Source organism: Oncorhynchus clarkii, chromosome 6 (genome assembly GCF_045791955.1).
Source record: "Oncorhynchus clarkii lewisi isolate Uvic-CL-2024 chromosome 6, UVic_Ocla_1.0, whole genome shotgun sequence".
In the NCBI taxonomy this organism is placed as follows: Eukaryota; Metazoa; Chordata; class Actinopteri; order Salmoniformes; family Salmonidae; genus Oncorhynchus; species Oncorhynchus clarkii.
This window is the reverse complement of record NC_092152.1, coordinates 87,507,217-87,526,708: the sequence shown is the minus strand read 5'-3', so window position 1 is coordinate 87,526,708 and position 19,492 is coordinate 87,507,217. Positions and strand designations below refer to the sequence as shown.

The 19,492-nt window shown below is 43.2% G+C and overlaps 1 protein-coding gene across 1 annotated transcript; it reads right to left on the bottom strand.

Moving 5' to 3' along the window:
- Positions 1-59: 59 nt before the first annotated feature.
- Positions 60-11,429, bottom strand: LOC139411764 (long-chain fatty acid transport protein 2-like). The gene is made up of 10 exons (XM_071158491.1): positions 10,730-11,429; positions 9,297-9,518; positions 8,727-8,885; positions 5,804-5,928; positions 5,373-5,567; positions 4,855-4,945; positions 4,585-4,783; positions 3,705-3,802; positions 589-719; positions 60-415 (listed from the first exon to the last, which is right to left on the bottom strand). Exons 1-10 carry the CDS (start codon positions 11,205-11,207, stop codon positions 242-244), a joined length of 1,872 nt encoding a protein of 623 aa, XP_071014592.1. The 5' UTR covers positions 11,208-11,429; the 3' UTR covers positions 60-241.
- Between the last annotated feature and the right edge of the window lie 8,063 nt (positions 11,430-19,492).

Genomic DNA, 19,492 nt, shown 5'->3' with positions numbered 1-19,492 from the left:
TATCAGATATCATTTTATTTAAAGTGACACAGCCACACATCTCAGATAGATATACAATATGTTTTGTTTGTATTTATTAGAAAATCAATCTATATTTATTTATTTACAAATGACCCATACAGGTTTCAATTTTCACATTTTTTCTCAATAGTCATAAAATGTACATCAGATGAATAATTTGACAGTTAATTTTAAAATAAGAGATTAACAGTTAGAAAATCTGTTAAAAAAATAAAATCAATCATAAGTGTATCTTTCCATCAGAAATAGAGTGGAACATCTCCTGTGTCATGGGGATGTATCCCTTACTGTCCTCCAGGTAGTATAATCGATCCTGCATCATGGATGGGTTGAATCCCTCTTCGGCTAGCTTCACCTTAATCTGCTTGAACGTTCCAGTCACAGCCAGGGAATTCTGGGATATTTAAAATAAAATAAATTACATTAAAATATATGTTTAATGAATCTTAAGTGGTTTGAGAAAATCTTTAAAAAAAGGTACAACCTGGGATCAGGGAATCTCTTCAACATGTCCCAGACGGTGGCTTTGAGTGCAAATAAAAGGTGACATTATTTCCACGGGATCACCTGTATGCGTATGAAGCGTGGTCGAGCGTAGCTGGGCAGGGAGGTCTTGACGTGCTCCAGCGTGGCTTTACTGTCAAACTCCATGTCATCTTTCAGTTTGATCGCTGCCATTCCAACCCTCCCCTCGTGTCCTGTGGGGGACGTCACAAAGCAGGATCACCAAGAGAGACAGCTGACTTTGATACATTTTCAGAAATGACTATTGATTTTGAATTCTCCCCCTTTAATGTCCTGGTCATTCACAGCCAACATGAAGAAGAACACACTGGGATAACAACTACACAATGATGTGACTGTGAGTGTTGTAGGTGTGTAGTTGTGTATTGTTATATGTAGCTATATATACTATGTCAACTGTGCGTAGTGTATATAAAACATTCTATGAATAAACCTATTCTATAAAAAATAAAATGTTTCAGGAGGTAAGAGTATCTGTTAAATCAACCTAGCTACCTCTGGCTAAGAGAGTCTGGTAAATGAACCTAGCTACCTCTGGATAAGAGAGTCTGTTAAATGAACCTAGCAACCTCTGGCTAAGAGAGTCTGGTAAATGAACCTAGCTACCTCTGGATAAGAGAGTCTGTTAATTAACCTAGCTACCTCTGGATAAGAGAGTCTGTTAATTAACCTAGCTACCTCTGGATAAGAGAGTCTGTTAAATGAACCTAGCTACCTCTGGATAAGAGAGTCTGTTAAATGAACCTAGCTACCTCTGGATAAGAGAGTCTGGTAAATGAACCTAGCTACCTCTGGATAAGAGAGTCTGTTAAATGAACCTAGCTACCTCTAGATAAGAGAGTCTGTTAAATGAACCTAGCTACCTCTGGATAAGAGAGTCTGGTAAATGAACCTAGCTACCTCTGGATAAATCTGTTAATTAACCTAGCTACCTCTGGATAAGAGAGTCTGTTAAATGAACCTAGCTACCTCTGGATAAGAGAGTCTGGTAAATGAACCTAGCTACCTCTGGATAAGAGAGTCAGTTAATTAACCTAGCTACCTCTGGATAAGAGAGTCTGTTAAATGAACCTAGCTACCTCTGGATAAGAGAGTCTGTTAAATGAACCTAGCTACCTCTGGATAAGAGAGTCTGGTAAATGAACCTAGCTACCTCTGGATAAGAGAGTCTGTTAAATGAACCTAGCTACCTCTAGATAAGAGAGTCTGTTAAATGAACCTAGCTACCTCTGGATAAGAGAGTCTGGTAAATGAACCTAGCTACCTCTGGATAAGAGAGTCTGTTAATTAACCTAGCTACCTCTGGATAAGAGAGTCTGTTAAATGAACCTAGCTACCTCTGGATAAGAGAGTCTGGTAAATGAACCTAGCTACCTCTGGATAAGAGAGTCTGGTAAATGAACCTAGCTACCTCTGGATAAGAGAGTCTGGTAAATGAACCTAGCTACCTCTGGATAAGAGAGTCAGTTAATTAACCTAGCTACCTCTGGATAAGAGAGTCTGTTAAATGAACCTAGCTACCTCTGGATAAGAGAGTCTGGTAAATGAACCTAGCTACCTCTGGATAAGAGAGTCTGGTAAATGAACCTAGCAGCCTCTGGATAAGAGTCTGATAAATGAACCTAGCTACCTCTGGATAAGAGAGTCAGTTAATTAACCTAGCTACCTCTGGATAAGAGAGTCTGTTAAATGAACCTAGCTACCTCTGGATAAGAGTGTCTGTTAAATGAACCTAGCTACCTCTGGATAAGAGAGTCTGGTAAATGAACCTAGCTACCTCTGGATAAGAGAGTCTGTTAAATTAACCTAGCTACCTCTGGATAAGAGAGTCTGTTAAATGAACCTAGCTACCTCTGGATAAGAGAGTCAGTTAATTAACCTAGCTACCTCTGGATAAGAGAGTCTGGTAAATGAACCTAGCTACCTCTGGATAAGAGAGTCAGTTAATTAACCTAGCTACCTCTGGATAAGAGAGTCTGTTAAATGAACCTAGCTACCTCTGGATAAGAGTGTCTGTTAAATGAACCTAGCTACCTCTGGATAAGAGAGTCTGGTAAATGAACCTAGCTACCTCTGGATAAGAGAGTCTGTTAAATTAACCTAGCTACCTCTGGATAAGAGAGTCTGTTAAATGAACCTAGCTACCTCTGGATAAGAGAGTCAGTTAATTAACCTAGCTACCTCTGGATAAGAGAGTCTGGTAAATGAACCTAGCTACCTCTGGATAAGAGAGTCAGTTAATTAACCTAGCTACCTCTGGATAAGAGAGTCTGTTAAATGAACCTAGCTACCTCTGGATAAGAGAGTCTGGTAAATGAACCTAGCTACCTCTGGTTAAGAGTGTCTGTTAAATGAACCTAGCTACCTCTGGATAAGAGAGTCTGTTAAATGAACCTAGCTACCTCTGGATAAGAGAGTCTGTTAAATGAACCTAGCTACCTCTGGATAAGAGAGTCTTAAATGAACCTAGCTACATCTGGCTAAGAGAGTCTGTTAAATGAACCTAGCTACATCTGGCTAAGAGAGTCTGTTAAATGAACCTAGCTACATCTGGCTAAGAGAGTCTGTTAAATGAACCTAGCTACATCTGGCTAAGAGAGTCTGTTAAATGAACCTAGCTACCTCTGGATAAGAGTGTCTGTTAAATGAACCTAGCTACCTCTGGATAAGAGTGTCTGTTAAATGAACCTAGCTACCTCTGGATAAGAGAGTCTGTTAAATGAACCTAGCTACCTCTGGATAAGAGCGTCTGTTAAATGAACCTAGCTACCTCTGGATAAGTGGATAAGAGAGTCTGTTAAATGAACCTAGCTACCTCTGGATAAGAGAGTCTGTTAAATGAACCTAGCTACCTCTGGATAAGAGAGTCTGTTAAATGAACCTAGCTACCTCTGGATAAGAGAGTCTGTTAAATGAACCTAGCTACCTCTGGCTAAGAGAGTCTGTTAAATGAACCTAGCTTCCTCTGGATAAGAGAGTCTTAAATGAACCTAGCTCCCTCTGGATAAGAGAGTCTGTTAAATGAACCTAGCTACCTCTGGCTAAGAGAGTCTGTTAAATGAACCTAGCTACCTCTGGCTAAGAGAGTCTGTTAAATGAACCTAGCTACCTCTGGCTAAGAGCGTCTGTTAAATGACTAAAATCAAAAGTCAAATCACCTGGAACCTTGACACCGTAGACGTTGGCTTCTTCGATACATTCCACCATGATCAGGTGCTCAGTCACCTCCGTGGTGGCCACGTTCTCTCCTTTCCACCTGGATGTTGACTCATATCAAATTAATTCAGACAGTAGCCTGGCATAGAACCCAAAGAGCAAGCAGAAGCAGACTGCAAACACTTCCAAGAAGTAAGAAACCTAGAGAAACCCAGCTCATAACTCAACCTGCAGGTGATTCACAGGACAGTAACATTACATCTATAGTATTAAACCCAGCTCATATCTCAACCTGCAGGTGATTCAGGACAATAACATTACATCTATAGTATTAAAACCCAGCTCATATCTCAACCTGCAGGTGATTCACAGGACAGGACAGTAACATTACATCTATAGTATTAAACCCAGCTCATATCTCAACCTGCAGGTGATTCACAGGACAGGACAGTAACATTACATCTATAGTATTAAACCCAGCTCATATCTCAACCTGCAGATGATTTACAGGACAGGACAGTAACATTACATCTATAGTATTAAACCCAGCTCATAACTCAACCTGCAGGTGATTCACAGGACACAGGACATGCAGGTGATTCACAGAACAGTATTTTTTTAACCTTTATTTAACTAGGCAAGTCAGTTAAGAACTAATTCTTATTTTCAATGACAGCCAGTGGGTTAACTGCCTTATTCAGGGGCAGAACGACAGATTTTTTACCTTGTCAGCTCAGGGATTCGATCTTGCAACCTTTCGGTTAAGTGTCCAACGCTCTACCCACTAGGTTCCCTGCCACCCCATAAATAACTTTAACCCAGCTCATTATTAAACCTTTAGTTGATAACTACTAAAGTAAAAACAGCTAAAGCATTTCTGACCTGAAGGTGTCTCCGATGCGGTCCATGAAGTAAACAAAGCCCTCGTGGTCGATCCTCAGCAGGTCTCCACTGTTGAAGTACAGATCTCCCTTAACAAACACATCTCTCAGCTTCTTCCTGTCTGTCTGCTGCTGGTTATTAGCATAGCCACTAAACGGAGCCTGCGCCGTAATCTTGGCAACCAGCAATCCAGTTTCTCCTGAGGACCAAAACAACAAGTAATGAGGTGTGTGTTTGTGTGTGTTTATGTGTGTGTATGTGTGTTCTCACCTTTAGGGACTTTGATACAGAAACCTCTAGAGTCTTTGACAGGTTCCTCTCTTTCTGTGTCATACTGAATCAGAGCGTAAGAGAAGCTTGCCTGCGAACACACATAGAACAGACAGACAGACAGACAGACAGACAGACAGACAGACATACAGACAGACAACAACACACATAACAATTTTGTTGCATTACAATAGCTATATAATACAAGTATCTAATAACAATGAAGATAGTATAGTGCCACCAGAAAACAAAGATGTTCTACTTCTATTTGAGTTTCCATACAAAACAGTGTCCTGACACACTTCATCACACTGATGTAATACATCTCACATAGACTGTCGGGACAAGGTAGTCTTTCTCAGAAGCTGTGTCTGCATCCCAACGGCACACTATTCCCTATATAGTGCACTACATTTGTCCAGAGCCCTAAGGACCCTGGTTGAAAGTAATGCACTAGAAAGTGAATAGGCTGGTATTTGGAACACAACAGCCATTATTGCCCCAGACAGTAGTCTCACTTTATGAAGGAAGTGCTCTTTGCCAATCGCTCCGACTTTCCCGACGTAGTTGATGAAGCCGACGTTTCCCTCTGTGGCTCCGTAACATTCACAGACACGGATGTCACCAAAACGCTGCAGGAACTCTGACCAGGTGTCTGCTCTAAGCCCGTTACCCAAGGCCAGACGTACCTTGTGATGCCTGTCATTATCTTTCTGAGGAGAGAAGAGGACAGCAGAGGAGAGAAGAGGACAGGAGAGAGGTGAGAGGTGAGGAGAGGTGAGAGAAGAGGAGAAAAGAGGTGAGGAGAGAGGAGGAGTGGAGAGGAGAGGGGATAGGATGTACAGGCATTTGGTTTACATTGATTAATGATTTAATACTATCAGCCCATTTATTTAGGGTCTTTAATGGTCTGAATGATGAAAGTAACAGGAGGCGTGTGTTCCAGTACCTTGGGTGAGTTACAGAGGTACCTCATGATCTCTCCTATGTACTGGATCACTGTCACCTTGTGTTTCCTGCAGTCATCCCAGAAGTTAGAGGCAGAGAATTTACGCCTCAGGACAACGGTGCTGCCTGAGAGGAGACGATAAAGCACCAACATTCAACAGAGCTCACAACCTCATGGACAAACAAACTAACTCACTAACTAACTAACTGACTGACAAAATGTTTACCTAACAAACTAACTAACTGACTGACTAAATGATTACCTAACTAACTAACTAACTGACTGACTAAATGATTACCTAACAAACTAACTCACTACCTGACTGACAAAATGATTACCTAACAAACTAACTAACTGACTGACTAAATGATTACCTAACTAACTAACTAACTGACTGACTAAATGATTACCTAACTAACTAACTAACTGACTGACTAAATGATTACCTAACTAACTCACTAACTGACTAAATGATTACCTAACTAACTAACTAACTGACTGACTAAATGATTACCTAACTAACTCACTAACTGACTAAATGATTACCTAACTAACTAACTAACTGACTGACTAAATGATTACCTAACAAATTCACTAACTGACTAAATGATTACCTAACTAACTAACTCACTAACTGACTAAATGATTGCCTAACAAACTAACTCACTAACTGACTAAATTATTTCCTAACAAACTAACAGACTTGCTGACAAAATGATTACCTAAATAACTTACTGACTAAATGATTACCTAACTAACTAACTAACTCACTGACTGGCTAAATGATTACCTAACTAACTAACTCACTGACTGGCTAAATGATTACCTAACAAACTAACTCACTGACTGACTAAATGATTACCTAACAAACTAAATCACTAAGTGACTAAATGATTACCTAACAAACTAACGAACTGACTGACAAAATAATCACCTAACTAACTAGCTAACTCACTGCCTGGCTAAATGATTAACTAACTCACTAGCTAACTCACTGACAGACTAAATGATTACCCAACTAACTCACAGATTGACTAAATGATTACCTAACTAATTAACTGACTGACTAGATGATTACCTAACTAACTAACAAACTAACTGACTAACTAAATGATTACCTAACAAACTAACTTACTGACTGACTAAATGATTACCTAACTAATTAACTGACTGACTAGATGATAACCTAACTAACTAACTAAGTCACTGACTGACTAAATTATTACCTAACAAACTAACTCACTGACTGACTAAATTATTACCTAACAAACTAACTCACTGACTGACTAAATTATTACCTTACTATCTAACTCACTAACTGACTAAATTATTACCTTACTAACTAACTAACGAACAAACTGACTAAAGCAGTCGCCTCTGAATGGTTCTGGTTAGGGCCAGGAGTTGTTCCTGACCATGAGACTGGACCAGGAAGGAATAACTCTGGGCCCTAGTTAAAGGCTACAGCACCACTAAGGCCTAGGAGTTTTTCCTGGTTGATTTGAGAGTCTAAGGTCATTATTGACATAAACAGCTTGGAACTCTGTGTCTCTAATGTAACCCTATTCCCTTTATAGTGCACTACTTTTGACCAGAGCCATATAGACCCTGGTCAAAAAAACAAAAGTAGTGCACGATAAAGGGAATAGGATGCCATTTTGAATGCACTCAGGAACTTTGGAACTGGAAGTACTAGAAGTCACCTCAGAGCCAAGTCACCTCTACTCCAATGCCCAGAGTAAAGAGACACTCCATTAAACAACCCTTAGTAAACCCTGGTCAACATCATAACAACGTTATTACACATGACGGCCCTCAAATAACATGGAACGTGTAGTCAGAGACATTTGCATTTTATATCTTCATCATCAGTGCCAAGTCAGGAGTGATTTTTACAGATAATTTCAATTATTATGTTTTTCTCTCTCCATTTGCATTCCATTTGAATGTAGTCATTGTAATTGCTAGAGATGGCATGGAACCAGTTCTGAAGCAGTTCTGAACCAGATCTAGAGAAGTTCTGAACCAGTTCTGAACCAGATCTAAAGAAGATCTGAACCAGTTCTGAACCAGTTCTGAACCAGATCTAGAGAAGTTCTGAACCAGTTCTGAACCAGATCTAAAGAAGTTCTGAACCAGTTTTTAAGAAGTTCTGAACTAGTTCTGAACCAGTTCTGAACCAGATCTAAAGAAGTTCTGAACCTGTTCTGAACCAGTTCTGAACCAGATCTAAAGAAGTTCTGAACCAGTTTTTAAGAAGTTCTGAACTAGTTCTGAACCAGTTCTGAACCAGATCTAAAGAAGTTCTGAACCTGTTCTGAACCAGTTCTGAACCAGATCTAAAGAAATTCTGAACCAGTTTAAGAAGTTCTGAACTAGTTCTGAACCAGTTCTGAACCAGATCTAAAGAAGTTCTGAACCTGTTCTGAACCAGTTCTGAACCAGATCTAAAGAAGTTCTGAACCAGTTTTTAAGAAGTTCTGAACTAGTTCTGAACCAGTTCTGAACCAGATCTAAAGAAGATCTGAACCAGTTCTGAACCAGATCTAGAGAAGTTCTGAACCAGTTCTGAATCAGATCTAAAGAAGTTCTGAACCAGTTTTTAAGAAGTTCTGAACTAGTTCTGAACCAGATCTAAAGAAGTTCTGAACCAGATCTGAACCAGATATAGAGAAGTTCTGAACCAGATCTAAAGAAGTTCTGAACCAGATCTAGAGAAGTTCTGAACCAGTTCTGAACCAGATCTAAAGACGTTCTGAACCAGTTCTTAAGAAGTTCTGAACTAGTTCAGTTCTTCACACCTCTTCATATCTTTCTCCCATATACTGCACTACTATGTTATCCATTCAGGAATTGAACCCACGACCTGGCGACTGGGAGAACAACACTCTCACCAACTGTGCCATACAGTACAGTAGTGTACCTCTCTCTATGGCTCCAGTCAAACCCATTATGAAGCCGGCGGTGTGGTAGAGAGGCAGGTAGATGTAGATGACATCATCAGAGACCACACCTGAGATGGCCTGCATTGAGGAGGCCATGTACAGCCTCTCATGTGTGATCACCGCAGCCTTCGGCAGACCTGAGGACGAGACAACAGGAAGGGGAGGAAACAGAGAATCAAGGCTGATGAAAATCTCAAATGGTACCTTATATTTTTGACCAATCAGAGTTGTGTAATCTAAAAATATTTACCTGTCTGCCATAAACATCAGTAGTATTCTATTTAATTCACACTACAGGGCCAACCAGAGTCATACTGGTCTGGACATCAGTAGTATTCTATTTAATTCACACTACAGGGCCAACCAGAGTCATACTGATCTGGACATCAGTAGTATTATGTCTAATTCACACTACAGGGCTGACCAGAGTCATACTGTACTGGTCTGGACATTTTATTTCTCACATTGTTCTTTCTAGCAGACTTCCTGCAACTATGCTGGATGCATAACCAGGCCAGTCCAGTCCAGCTTGGTTTGGCCCAGCTTACCTGTAGTTCCTGACGTATAGATGTAGAGGGCAGGGCTCTTTAAGGTGACCTTTGACCTGAGCTGTGGGTCCAGAGGTTGATCTGAGGCCTGGTGTATCCTGCTGCTGCTCAGAGTATTCACTCCCTCCGTCACACACTTCTCCTCCTCCTCACCCAGCACAAACACACTTACACTCTGCTCCCTCAGGGTGGGGAGAACCTCCTCTACCGCTCCACGCAACTCTGGGGGAGGAGAGAGTGAGGGAAACAGACAGAGCAAGCATGAGACAGAATCCTATTAATTCTGGCCTGTGCACTACTAGCACTGCCTCCCACTAGCTGCATAGAGGGAAAGGAGGATACCTAGTCAGTTGTACAACTGAATGCATTGAACTTCCACATTTAACCCAACCCCTCTGAATCAGAGGTGTGGGGGCTGATATAATCAACATCCACGTTTTCAGCATCCAGGGAACAGTGGGTTAACTGCCTTGCTCAGGAGCAGAACTACAGGTTTTTACCTTGTAAATTCGGGAATTCGATCTAGCAACCTTTCGGTTACTGGCCCAACGCTCTAACCACTAGGCTACATATCGGTTACTGGCCCAACGCTCTAACCACAAGGCTACATATCGGTTACTGGCCCAACTCTCTAACCACTAGCCTACATATCGGTTACTGGCCCAACGCTCTAACCACTAGGCTACCTTTCAGTTACTGGCCCAACGCTCTAACCACTAGGCTACATATCGGTTACTGGCCCAACGCTCTAACCACTAGGCTACCTTTCAGTTACTGGCCCAACGCTCTAACCACTAGGCTACATATCGGTTACTGGCCCAACTCTCTAACCACTAGCCTACATATCGGTTACTGGCCCAACGCTCTAACCACTAGGCTACCTTTCAGTTACTGGCCCAACGCTCTAACCACTAGGCTACATATCGGTTACTGGCCCAACTCTCTAACCACTAGCCTACATATTGGTTACTGGCCCAACGCTCTAACCACTAGCCTACATATCGGTTACTGGCCCAACGCTCTAACCACTAGCCTACATATCGGTTACTGGCCCAACGCTCTAACCACTAGGCTACCTTTCAGTTACTGGCCCAACGCTCTAACCACTAGGCTACATATCGGTTACTGGCCCAACGCTCTAACCACTAGGCTACATATCGGTTACTGGCCCAACGCTCTAACCACTAGCCTACATATCGGTTACTGGCCCAACGCTCTAACCACTAGGCTACCTTTCAGTTACTGGCCCAACGCTCTAACCACTAGGCTACATCTCGGTTACTGGCCCAACGCTCTAACCACTAGGCTACCTGCCGATCTAGACACCATAGTTCTCTACACTAGTTATTATAGATATATTAATTATTATTCAAAATAGCTGTATAACAATGATATTGTAAACGGAAACACCAAGGTAAGTGGGCTGGACTTACCTGAAGCAGCCAGGAGCACGTTGGTTCCACAGCAGGTGAAACAGTGCAATAAGGACTTGGACCTGATGTTGTAGTTGAGCAGAGCGGCTCTACATCCAAGTTTAGCCAGGGCCAGCCAGATAAACACATACATGGGCTCGTTACCCATGAAGAGGGCGACAGTGTCCCCTTCCTTCACGCTGGCGTGCTGTGAGAGCGCCCGGGCCAACTTGTTGCTCTGCTTGTCAACATCCCGGTATGTATACGAACTCTTCTCGAATACAATAAACTGTTTGTTGGGGTGTTTTTTGACCTTATCGAGAAAACAGTCCAGCATGCTGTAGAACGGTTTGCTCCTCTTGATTCTGTTAATTCGTAACCCGAGTAAGATGCAAGTTACTGTGTAGCGCAGGTCCTGCGTAAAATAAGGATTTCTGAGATAAAGGAAGAGTGGCAGTATAGCCAATCCTGCCAATATGGTATATAATAACACGTACATATTGAAAGTTAAAGTCTACTTCTTTGTGATTGTCAATAAAATGTGTCTCCTTCTAGGCCGTGCTATTTAAGAAAGTAACAGGTTATTGCAACACCTCCAGTCCACAACTCTCCACGACCTTTGGACGCATGTAGGCGTGAAATCCCCAACAGCCAATGGCGTTGCGAAGAATATAAAGTAAGGAAGTAGTAGTATATTCTATTCTTCTAATTATGACCATGGCAGTGACATGTTACAGACAGACACCTCTAGGGCATTGACCTCCATGGGCAGACTGGCCATCTGGCATGCTTTGCCTATTGGGCCAGTCTAACTTTATTTTTCGGGTCACAAGGAAAATGTTCTGGATAATAATGGTGGGGGGGGGGGGGGGCTGGAGGAGAAAATGGAAAATATGGCCCTATGTTAGAAATGCCGGAGCTGATTTCTGGTCCCAGTTTACCCCTGTTGACCTCTATCCATAGATCTATATCATTTCTCCTTGTTTGAGAGTAGACATTTTTATTGTGTTATGGCCTGTGGGGCTGTAACAGCATAGGCAGGCTACATGCCGGTCCTGTTGGGAGAGTCAGAAGGCTCAAACATCCGTTTTTATTACATTGTAATAAATCTCAGCAACATTTGTTCAATCACTGTCTCTGTGTTTATGGCTGTGGGTTTTACATTAGACCATGGCTTCATGAATACATCAACCAACATATCAGTTTTCATTATTTTATTTCCTATTTGTGTAAAAGGGTTTCATTGTTGACCCCTGTCTTCTACCAGGGGTATTCAACTGCACCAGGGCCAGACTACTGGTGCTTTTCTGTTCCACCTGATCATTCATTGCACCCACCTGGTGTCCCAGGTCTAAAATAATCACGGATATGAACAATAGATTTTTTTTAAAGCAGTGGAACTGTCTTCGATGCCCAGATATGAATTTGAGGGTGGTATACAGCCAATATCATTGCCCTGACCCCTGGTCAAGGTGTAGGCTCTACCTAGTCTATATAGATGGAATATCTGCTCTCTGACCCCTGGACAAGGTGTAGGCTCTACCTAGTCTATATAGATGGAATATCTGCTCTCTGACCCCTGGACAAGGTGTAGGCTCTACCTAGTCTATATAAATGGAATATCTGCTCTCTGACCCCTGGTCAAGGTGTAGGCTCTACCTAGTCTATATAGATGGAATATCTGCTCTCTGACCCCTGGACAAGGTGTAGGCTCTACCTAGTCTATATAGATGGAATATCTGCTCTCTGACCCCTGGACAAGGTGTAGGCTCTACCTAGTCTATATAGATGGAATATCTGCTCTCTGACCCCTGGACAAGGTGTAGGCTCTACCTAGTCTATATAGATGAATATCTGCTCTCTGACCCCTGGACAAGGTGTAGGCTCTACCTAGTCTATATAGATGGAATATCTGCTCTCTGACCCCTGGACAAGGTGTAGGCTCTACCTAGTCTATATAGATGGAATATCTGCTCTCTGACCCCTGGACAAGGTGTAGGCTCTACCTAGTCTACATAGATGGAATATCTGCTCTCTGACCCCTGGACAAGGTGTAGGCTCTACCTAGTCTATATAGATGGAATATCTGCTCTCTGACCCCTGGACAAGGTGTAGGCTCTACCTAGTCTACATAGATGGAATATCTGCTCTCTGACCCCTGGTCAAGGTGTAGGCTCTACCTAGTCTACATAGATGGAATATCTGCTCTCTGACCCCTGGACAAGGTGTAGGCTCTACCTAGTCTATATAGATGGAATATCTGCTCTCTGACCCCTGGACAAGGTGTAGGCTCTACCTAGTCTATATAGATGGAATATCTGCTCTCTGACCCCTGGACAAGGTGTAGGCTCTACCTAGTCTATATAGATGGAATATCTGCTCTCTGACCCCTGGTCAAGGTGTAGGCTCTACCTAGTCTATATAGATGGAATATCTGCTCTCTGACCCCTGGACAAGGTGTAGGCTCTACCTAGTCTATATAGATGGAATATCTGCTCTCTGACCCCTGGACAAGGTGTAGGCTCTACCTAGTCTATATAGATGGAATATCTGCTCTCTGACCCCTGGACAAGGTGTAGGCTCTACCTAGTCTATATAGATGGAATATCTGCTCTCTGACCCCTGGACAAGGTGTAGGCTCTACCTAGTCTATATAGATGGAATATCTGCTCTCTGACCCCTGGTCAAGGTGTAGGCTCTACCTAGTCTATATAGATGGAATATCTGCTCTCTGACCCCTGGACAAGGTGTAGGCTCTACCTAGTCTATATAGATGGAATATCTGCTCTCTGACCCCTGGTCAAGGTGTAGGCTCTACCTAGTCTATATAGATGGAATATCTGCTCTCTGACCCCTGGACAAGGTGTAGGCTCTACCTAGTCTATATAGATGGAATATCTGCTCTCTGACCCCTGGACAAGGTGTAGGCTCTACCTAGTCTATATAGATGGAATATCTGCTCTCTGACCCCTGGACAAGGTGTAGGCTCTACCTAGTCTATATAGATGGAATATCTGCTCTCTGACCCCTGGACAAGGTGTAGGCTCTACCTAGTCTATATAGATGGAATATCTGCTCTCTGACCCCTGGACAAGGTGTAGGCTCTACCTAGTCTATATAGATGGAATATCTGCTCTCTGACCCCTGGACAAGGTGTAGGCTCTACCTAGTCTATATAGATGGAATATCTGCTCTCTGACCCCTGGTCAAGGTGTAGGCTCTACCTAGTCTATATAGATGGAATATCTGCTCTCTGACCCCTGGACAAGGTGTAGGCTATACCTAGTCTATATAGATGGAATATCTGCTCTCTGACCCCTGGTCAAGGTGTAGGCTCTACCTAGTCTATATAGATGTAAAATCTGCTCTCTGTTGCAGACAGATAACACAGGTAGCTACAGTATGTACTTTTGACCAGGGTCCTACTTCCTGTATAGTGAACTACTTTTGACCAGGGTCCTACTTCCTGTATAGGGAACTACTTTTGACCAGGGTCCTACTTCCTGTATAGGGAACTACTTTTGACCAGGGTCCTACTTCCTGTATAGTGAACTACTTTTAACCAGGGTCCTACTTCCTGTATAGTGAACTACTTTTGACCAGGGTCCTACTTCCTGTATAGTGAACTACTTTTGACAGGGGTCCTACTTCCTGTATAGTGAACTACTTTTGACAGGGGTCCTACTTCCTGTATAGTGAACTACTTTTGACAGGGGTCCTACTTCCTGTATAGTGAACTACTTTTGACAGGGGTCCTACTTCCTGTATAGTGAACTACTTTTGACCAGGGTCCTACTTCCTGTATAGGGAACTACTTTTGACCAGGGTCCTACTTCCTGTTTTGTGAAATACTTTTGACCAGGGTCCTACTTCCTGTATAGTGAACTACTTTTGACAGGGGTCCTACTTCCTGTATAGTGAACTACTTTTGACAGGGGTCCTACTTCCTGTATAGTGAACTACTTTTGACAGGGGTCCTACTTCCTGTATAGTGAACTACTTTTGTCAGGGGTCCTACTTCCTGTATAGTGAACTACTTTTGACCAGGGTCCTACTTCCTGTATAGGGAACTACTTTTGACCAGGGTCCTACTTCCTGTTTTGTGAAATACTTTTGACCAGGGTCCTACTTCCTGTATAGTGAACTACATTTTACTATCTGGCCCTTAGGGCTCTGATCGAATGTAGTGCACTATACGTGTATAGGGAAAAGGGTCACATTTGGGATGCAGCCCTACTCAATAATCAAACCGTTATCATCCAGCCAGTTGTTGCTGTGCTGTTGCTGAGAAACTCCAACTGGAGGAATGAGGCCTCCAGTCGAGGACTGCTCAGAAACCCCAACTGGAGGAATGAGGCCCCCAGTCGAGGACTGTTCAGAAACTCCAACTGGAGGAATGAGGCCCCCTGGTTGAGGACCACTCAGAAACTCCAACTGGAGGAATGAGGCCCCCAGTCGAGGACTGCTCAGAAACCCCAAATGGAGGAATGAGGCCTCCAGTCGAGGACTGCTCATAAACCCCAACTGGAGGAATGAGGCCCCCAGTCGAGGACTGCTCAGAAACACTAACTGGAGGGCTAAGATTAAATCATACTACACCGGCTCTGACGCTCGTCGGGTGTGGCAGGGATTACAAACTATTACAGACTACAAAGGGAAGCATAGCCTCAATCTGCCCAGTGACACGAACCTACCAGACGAGCTAAATCACTTCTATGCTTAGAGGCAAGTAACACTGAGGCATGCATGAGAGCGTCAGCTGTTCCGGACGACTGTGTGATCACGCTCTCCGTAGCTGACGTGAGTAAGACCTTTAAACAGGTCAACATACACAAGGCTGCGGGGCCAGACGGATTACCAGGACGTGTGCTCCGGGCATGTGCTGACCAACTGGCAGGTGTCTTCACTGACATTTTCAACATGTCCCTGATTGAGTCTGTAATACCAACATGTTTCAAGCAGACCACCATAGTCCCTGTGCCCAAGAACACAAAGGCAACCTGCCTAAATGACTACAGACCCGTAGCACTCACATCCATAGCCATGAAAGGCTGGTAATGGCTCACATCAACATACATTATCCCAGAAACCCTAGACCCACTCCAATTTGCATACCGCCCAAACAGATCCACTTTTTATGCAATCTCTATTGCACTCCACACTGCCCTTTCCCACCTGGACAAAAGGAACATCTATGTGAGAATGCTATTCATTGACTACAGCTCAGCGTTCAACACCATAGTACCCTCAAAGCTAATCACTAAGCTAAGGAACCTGTGAATAAACACCTCCCTCTGCAACTGAATCCTGGACTTCCTAACAGGCCACCCCCAGGTGGTGAGGGTAGGTAGCAACACATCTGCCACGCTGATCCTCAACACTGGAGCTCCCCAGGGGTGCGTGCTCAGTCCCCTCCTGTACTCCCTGCCTGATCACCGACAACGACGAGACAGCCTACAGGGAGGAGGTCAGAGACCTGGCCCGGGTGGTGCCAGAATAGCAACCTATCCCTCAACGTAACCAAGAGTAAGGAGATGATTGTGGACTACAGGAAAAGGAGCACCGAGCACGCCCCCATTCTCATCGACGGGGCTGTAGTGGAGCAGGTTGAGAGCTTCAAGTTCCTTGGTGCCACATCAACAACAAACTAGAATAATCCAAACACACCAAGACAGTCGTGAAGAGGGCACGACAAAGTCTATTCCCCCTCAGGAAACTAAAAAGATTTGGCATGGGTGCTGAGATCCTCAAAATGTTCTACAGCTGCATCGAGAGCATCCTGACCGGTTGCATCACTGCCTGGTACGGCAATTGCTCGGCCTCCAACCGCAAGGCACTTCAGAGGGTAGTGCGTACGGCCCAGTAGTGTGTACTGCCCAGTAGTGCGTACGGCCCATCCAGGACCTCTACACCAGAAGGTGCCAGAGGAAGGCCGTAAAATTGTAACGACCCCAGCCACCCCAGTCATAGACTGTTCTCTCTACTACCGCATGGCAAGCGGTACCGGAGTGCCAAGTCTAGGACAAAAAGGCTTCTCAACCGTTTTTACCCCCAAGCCATAAGACTCCTGAACAGGTAACCAAATGGTTACCCGGACTATCTGCATTGTGTGCCACCCCCCCCCAACCCCTCTTTTAAGCTGCTGCTACTATCTGTTTATCATATATACATAGTCACTTTAACTATACATTAATGTGCATACTACCTCAATTTGCCCGACCAACCAGTGCTCCCGCCAATTGGCTAACCGGGCTATCTGCATTGTGTCCCACCACCCGCCAACCCCTCTTTTTTACGCTACTGCTACTCTCTGTTCATCATATATGCATAGTCACTTTAACCATGCCTACATGTACATTCCACCGCAATAAGCCTGACTAACCGGTGTCTGTATATAGCCTTGCTACTCTTATTTTCAAATGTCTTTTTACTGTTGTTTTATTTCTTTACTTAACTATACACACCTTTTTTCGCACTTGGTTAGAGCCTGTAAGTAGCATTTCACTGTGACCTGTTGTATTTAGCGCATGTGACAAATAAACTTTGATTTGGAGGAATGAGGTCCCCAGTCAAGGACTGCAGAGGTAGCTTTCCCCCAAATGGCACCCTATTCCCTATGTGATAGTGAACTCCTTTTCACAAGGGTTCATAGGGCTCTAGTCAAAAGTAGTTCACTATAGGAAATGGGGTGTAATATTGGGATGCTCTTAGAACTGTCTGGAAACCAGATAACAGTTATTACAGACTAAAACAGGCTGGACTGGATACCAGATAACAGTCATTACTGACTAAAACAGGCTGGACTGGATACCAGATAACAGTTATTACTGACTCAAACAGGCTGGACTGGATACCAGATAACAGTTATTACTGACTGAAACAGGCTGGACTGGATACCAGATAACAGTTATTACTGACTAAAACAGGCTGGACTGGATACCAGGTAACAGTTATTACTGACTAAAACAGGCTGGACTGGACACCAGATAACAGTTATTACTGACTGAAACAGGCTGGACTGGACAACAGGTAACAGTTATTACTGACTAAAACAGGTTGGACTGGATACCAAGTAACAGTTATTACTGACTAAAACAGGCTGGACTGGATACCAGATATCAGTTATTACTGACTAAAACAGGTTGGACTGGATACCAGATAACAGTTATTACTGACTAAAACAGGCTGGACTGGATACCCGATAACAGTTATTACTGACTAAAACAGGCTGGACTGGATACCAGATAACAGTTATTACTGACTAAAACAGGCTGGACTGGATACCAGATAACAGTTATTACTAACTAAAACAGGCTGGACTGGATACCAGATAAGTCATTAATGACTGAAACAGGCTGGCCTGGATACCAGATAACAGTTATTACTGACTAAAACAGGCTGGCCTGGATACCAGGGAACAGTCATTACTGACTGAAACAGGCTGGACTGGACAACAGGTAACAGTTATTACTGACTAAACAGGTTGGACTGGAAACCAGATAACAGTTATTACTGACTAAAACAGGCTGGACTGGATACCAGATAACAGTTATTACTAACTAAAACAGGCTGGACTGGATACCAGATAAGTCATTAATGACTGAAACAGGCTGGCCTGGATACCAGATAACAGTTATTACTGACTAAAACAGGCTGGCCTGGATACCAGGTAACAGTCATTACTGACTGAAACAGGCTGGACTGGACAACAGGTAACAGTTATTACTGACTAAACAGGTTGGACTGGAAACCAGATAACAGTTATTACTGACTAAAACAGGCTGGACTGGATACCAGATAACAGTTATTACTGGACTCAAACAGGCTGGACTGGATACCAGGTAACAGTCATTACTGACTAATACAGGCTGGACAGGAATTGCAGTTTTCTGGCAGTGATGAGAGTAGTTACTGTGGTTCAGAAATTGCCTTCAAAATGCAAATATTTCTCTACATCTGTCACGCCCTGGTCCTAGTATTTTGTGTTTTCTTTATTAATTTGGTCAGGCCAGGGTGTGACATGGGTTTTGTATGTGGTGTGTTTTGTCTTGGGGTTTTTTCGTACGTATTGGGATTGTGGCTTAGTGGGGTTTTCTAGGTAAGTCTATGGCTGTCTGGAGTGGTTCTCAATCAGAGGCAGTTGTCTCTGATTGGGAACCATATTTAGGCAGCCATATTCTTTGAGTGTTTCGTTTCGTTGAGTGATTGTTCCTGTCTTTGTGTTTGTTGTCACCAGATAGGCTGTTTAGGTTTTCGCACGGTTATTGTTTTGTTAGTTTATTCAGGTATAGTTTTCTTCATTAAAAAACCATGAATAGAAACCACGCTGCATTTTGGTCTGCCTCTCCTTCCACTCAGGAAAACCGTAACAACATCACCAAGATGGGGGCCTCTAAAATTGTCTCCAAAATGCAGCCAAGCCGACGGGCTGATAGCGCTCCCGGTCACGTCCAGCACTTAAGTTCATTTTTGATCCAGATAACCCCCTGATCTCATAACCACAAAAAGAGTCCACGCACCCCGATATGCTCCCACATAGCGTTTTTCAACACGTAGGTTGAAACAAAAGCAAAAAAATGTTGAATCTACTTTAACTTCTTGTTGACAGGTGGGCAGTATTGAGTAGCTTGGATGAATAAGGTGCCCAGAGTAAACTGCCTGCTACTCTGTCCCAGATGCTAATATATGCATATTATTAGTAGTATTGGATAGAAAACACTCTGAAGTTTCTAAAACTGTTTGAATGATGTCTGTGAGTATAACAGAACTCATATGGCAGGCGAA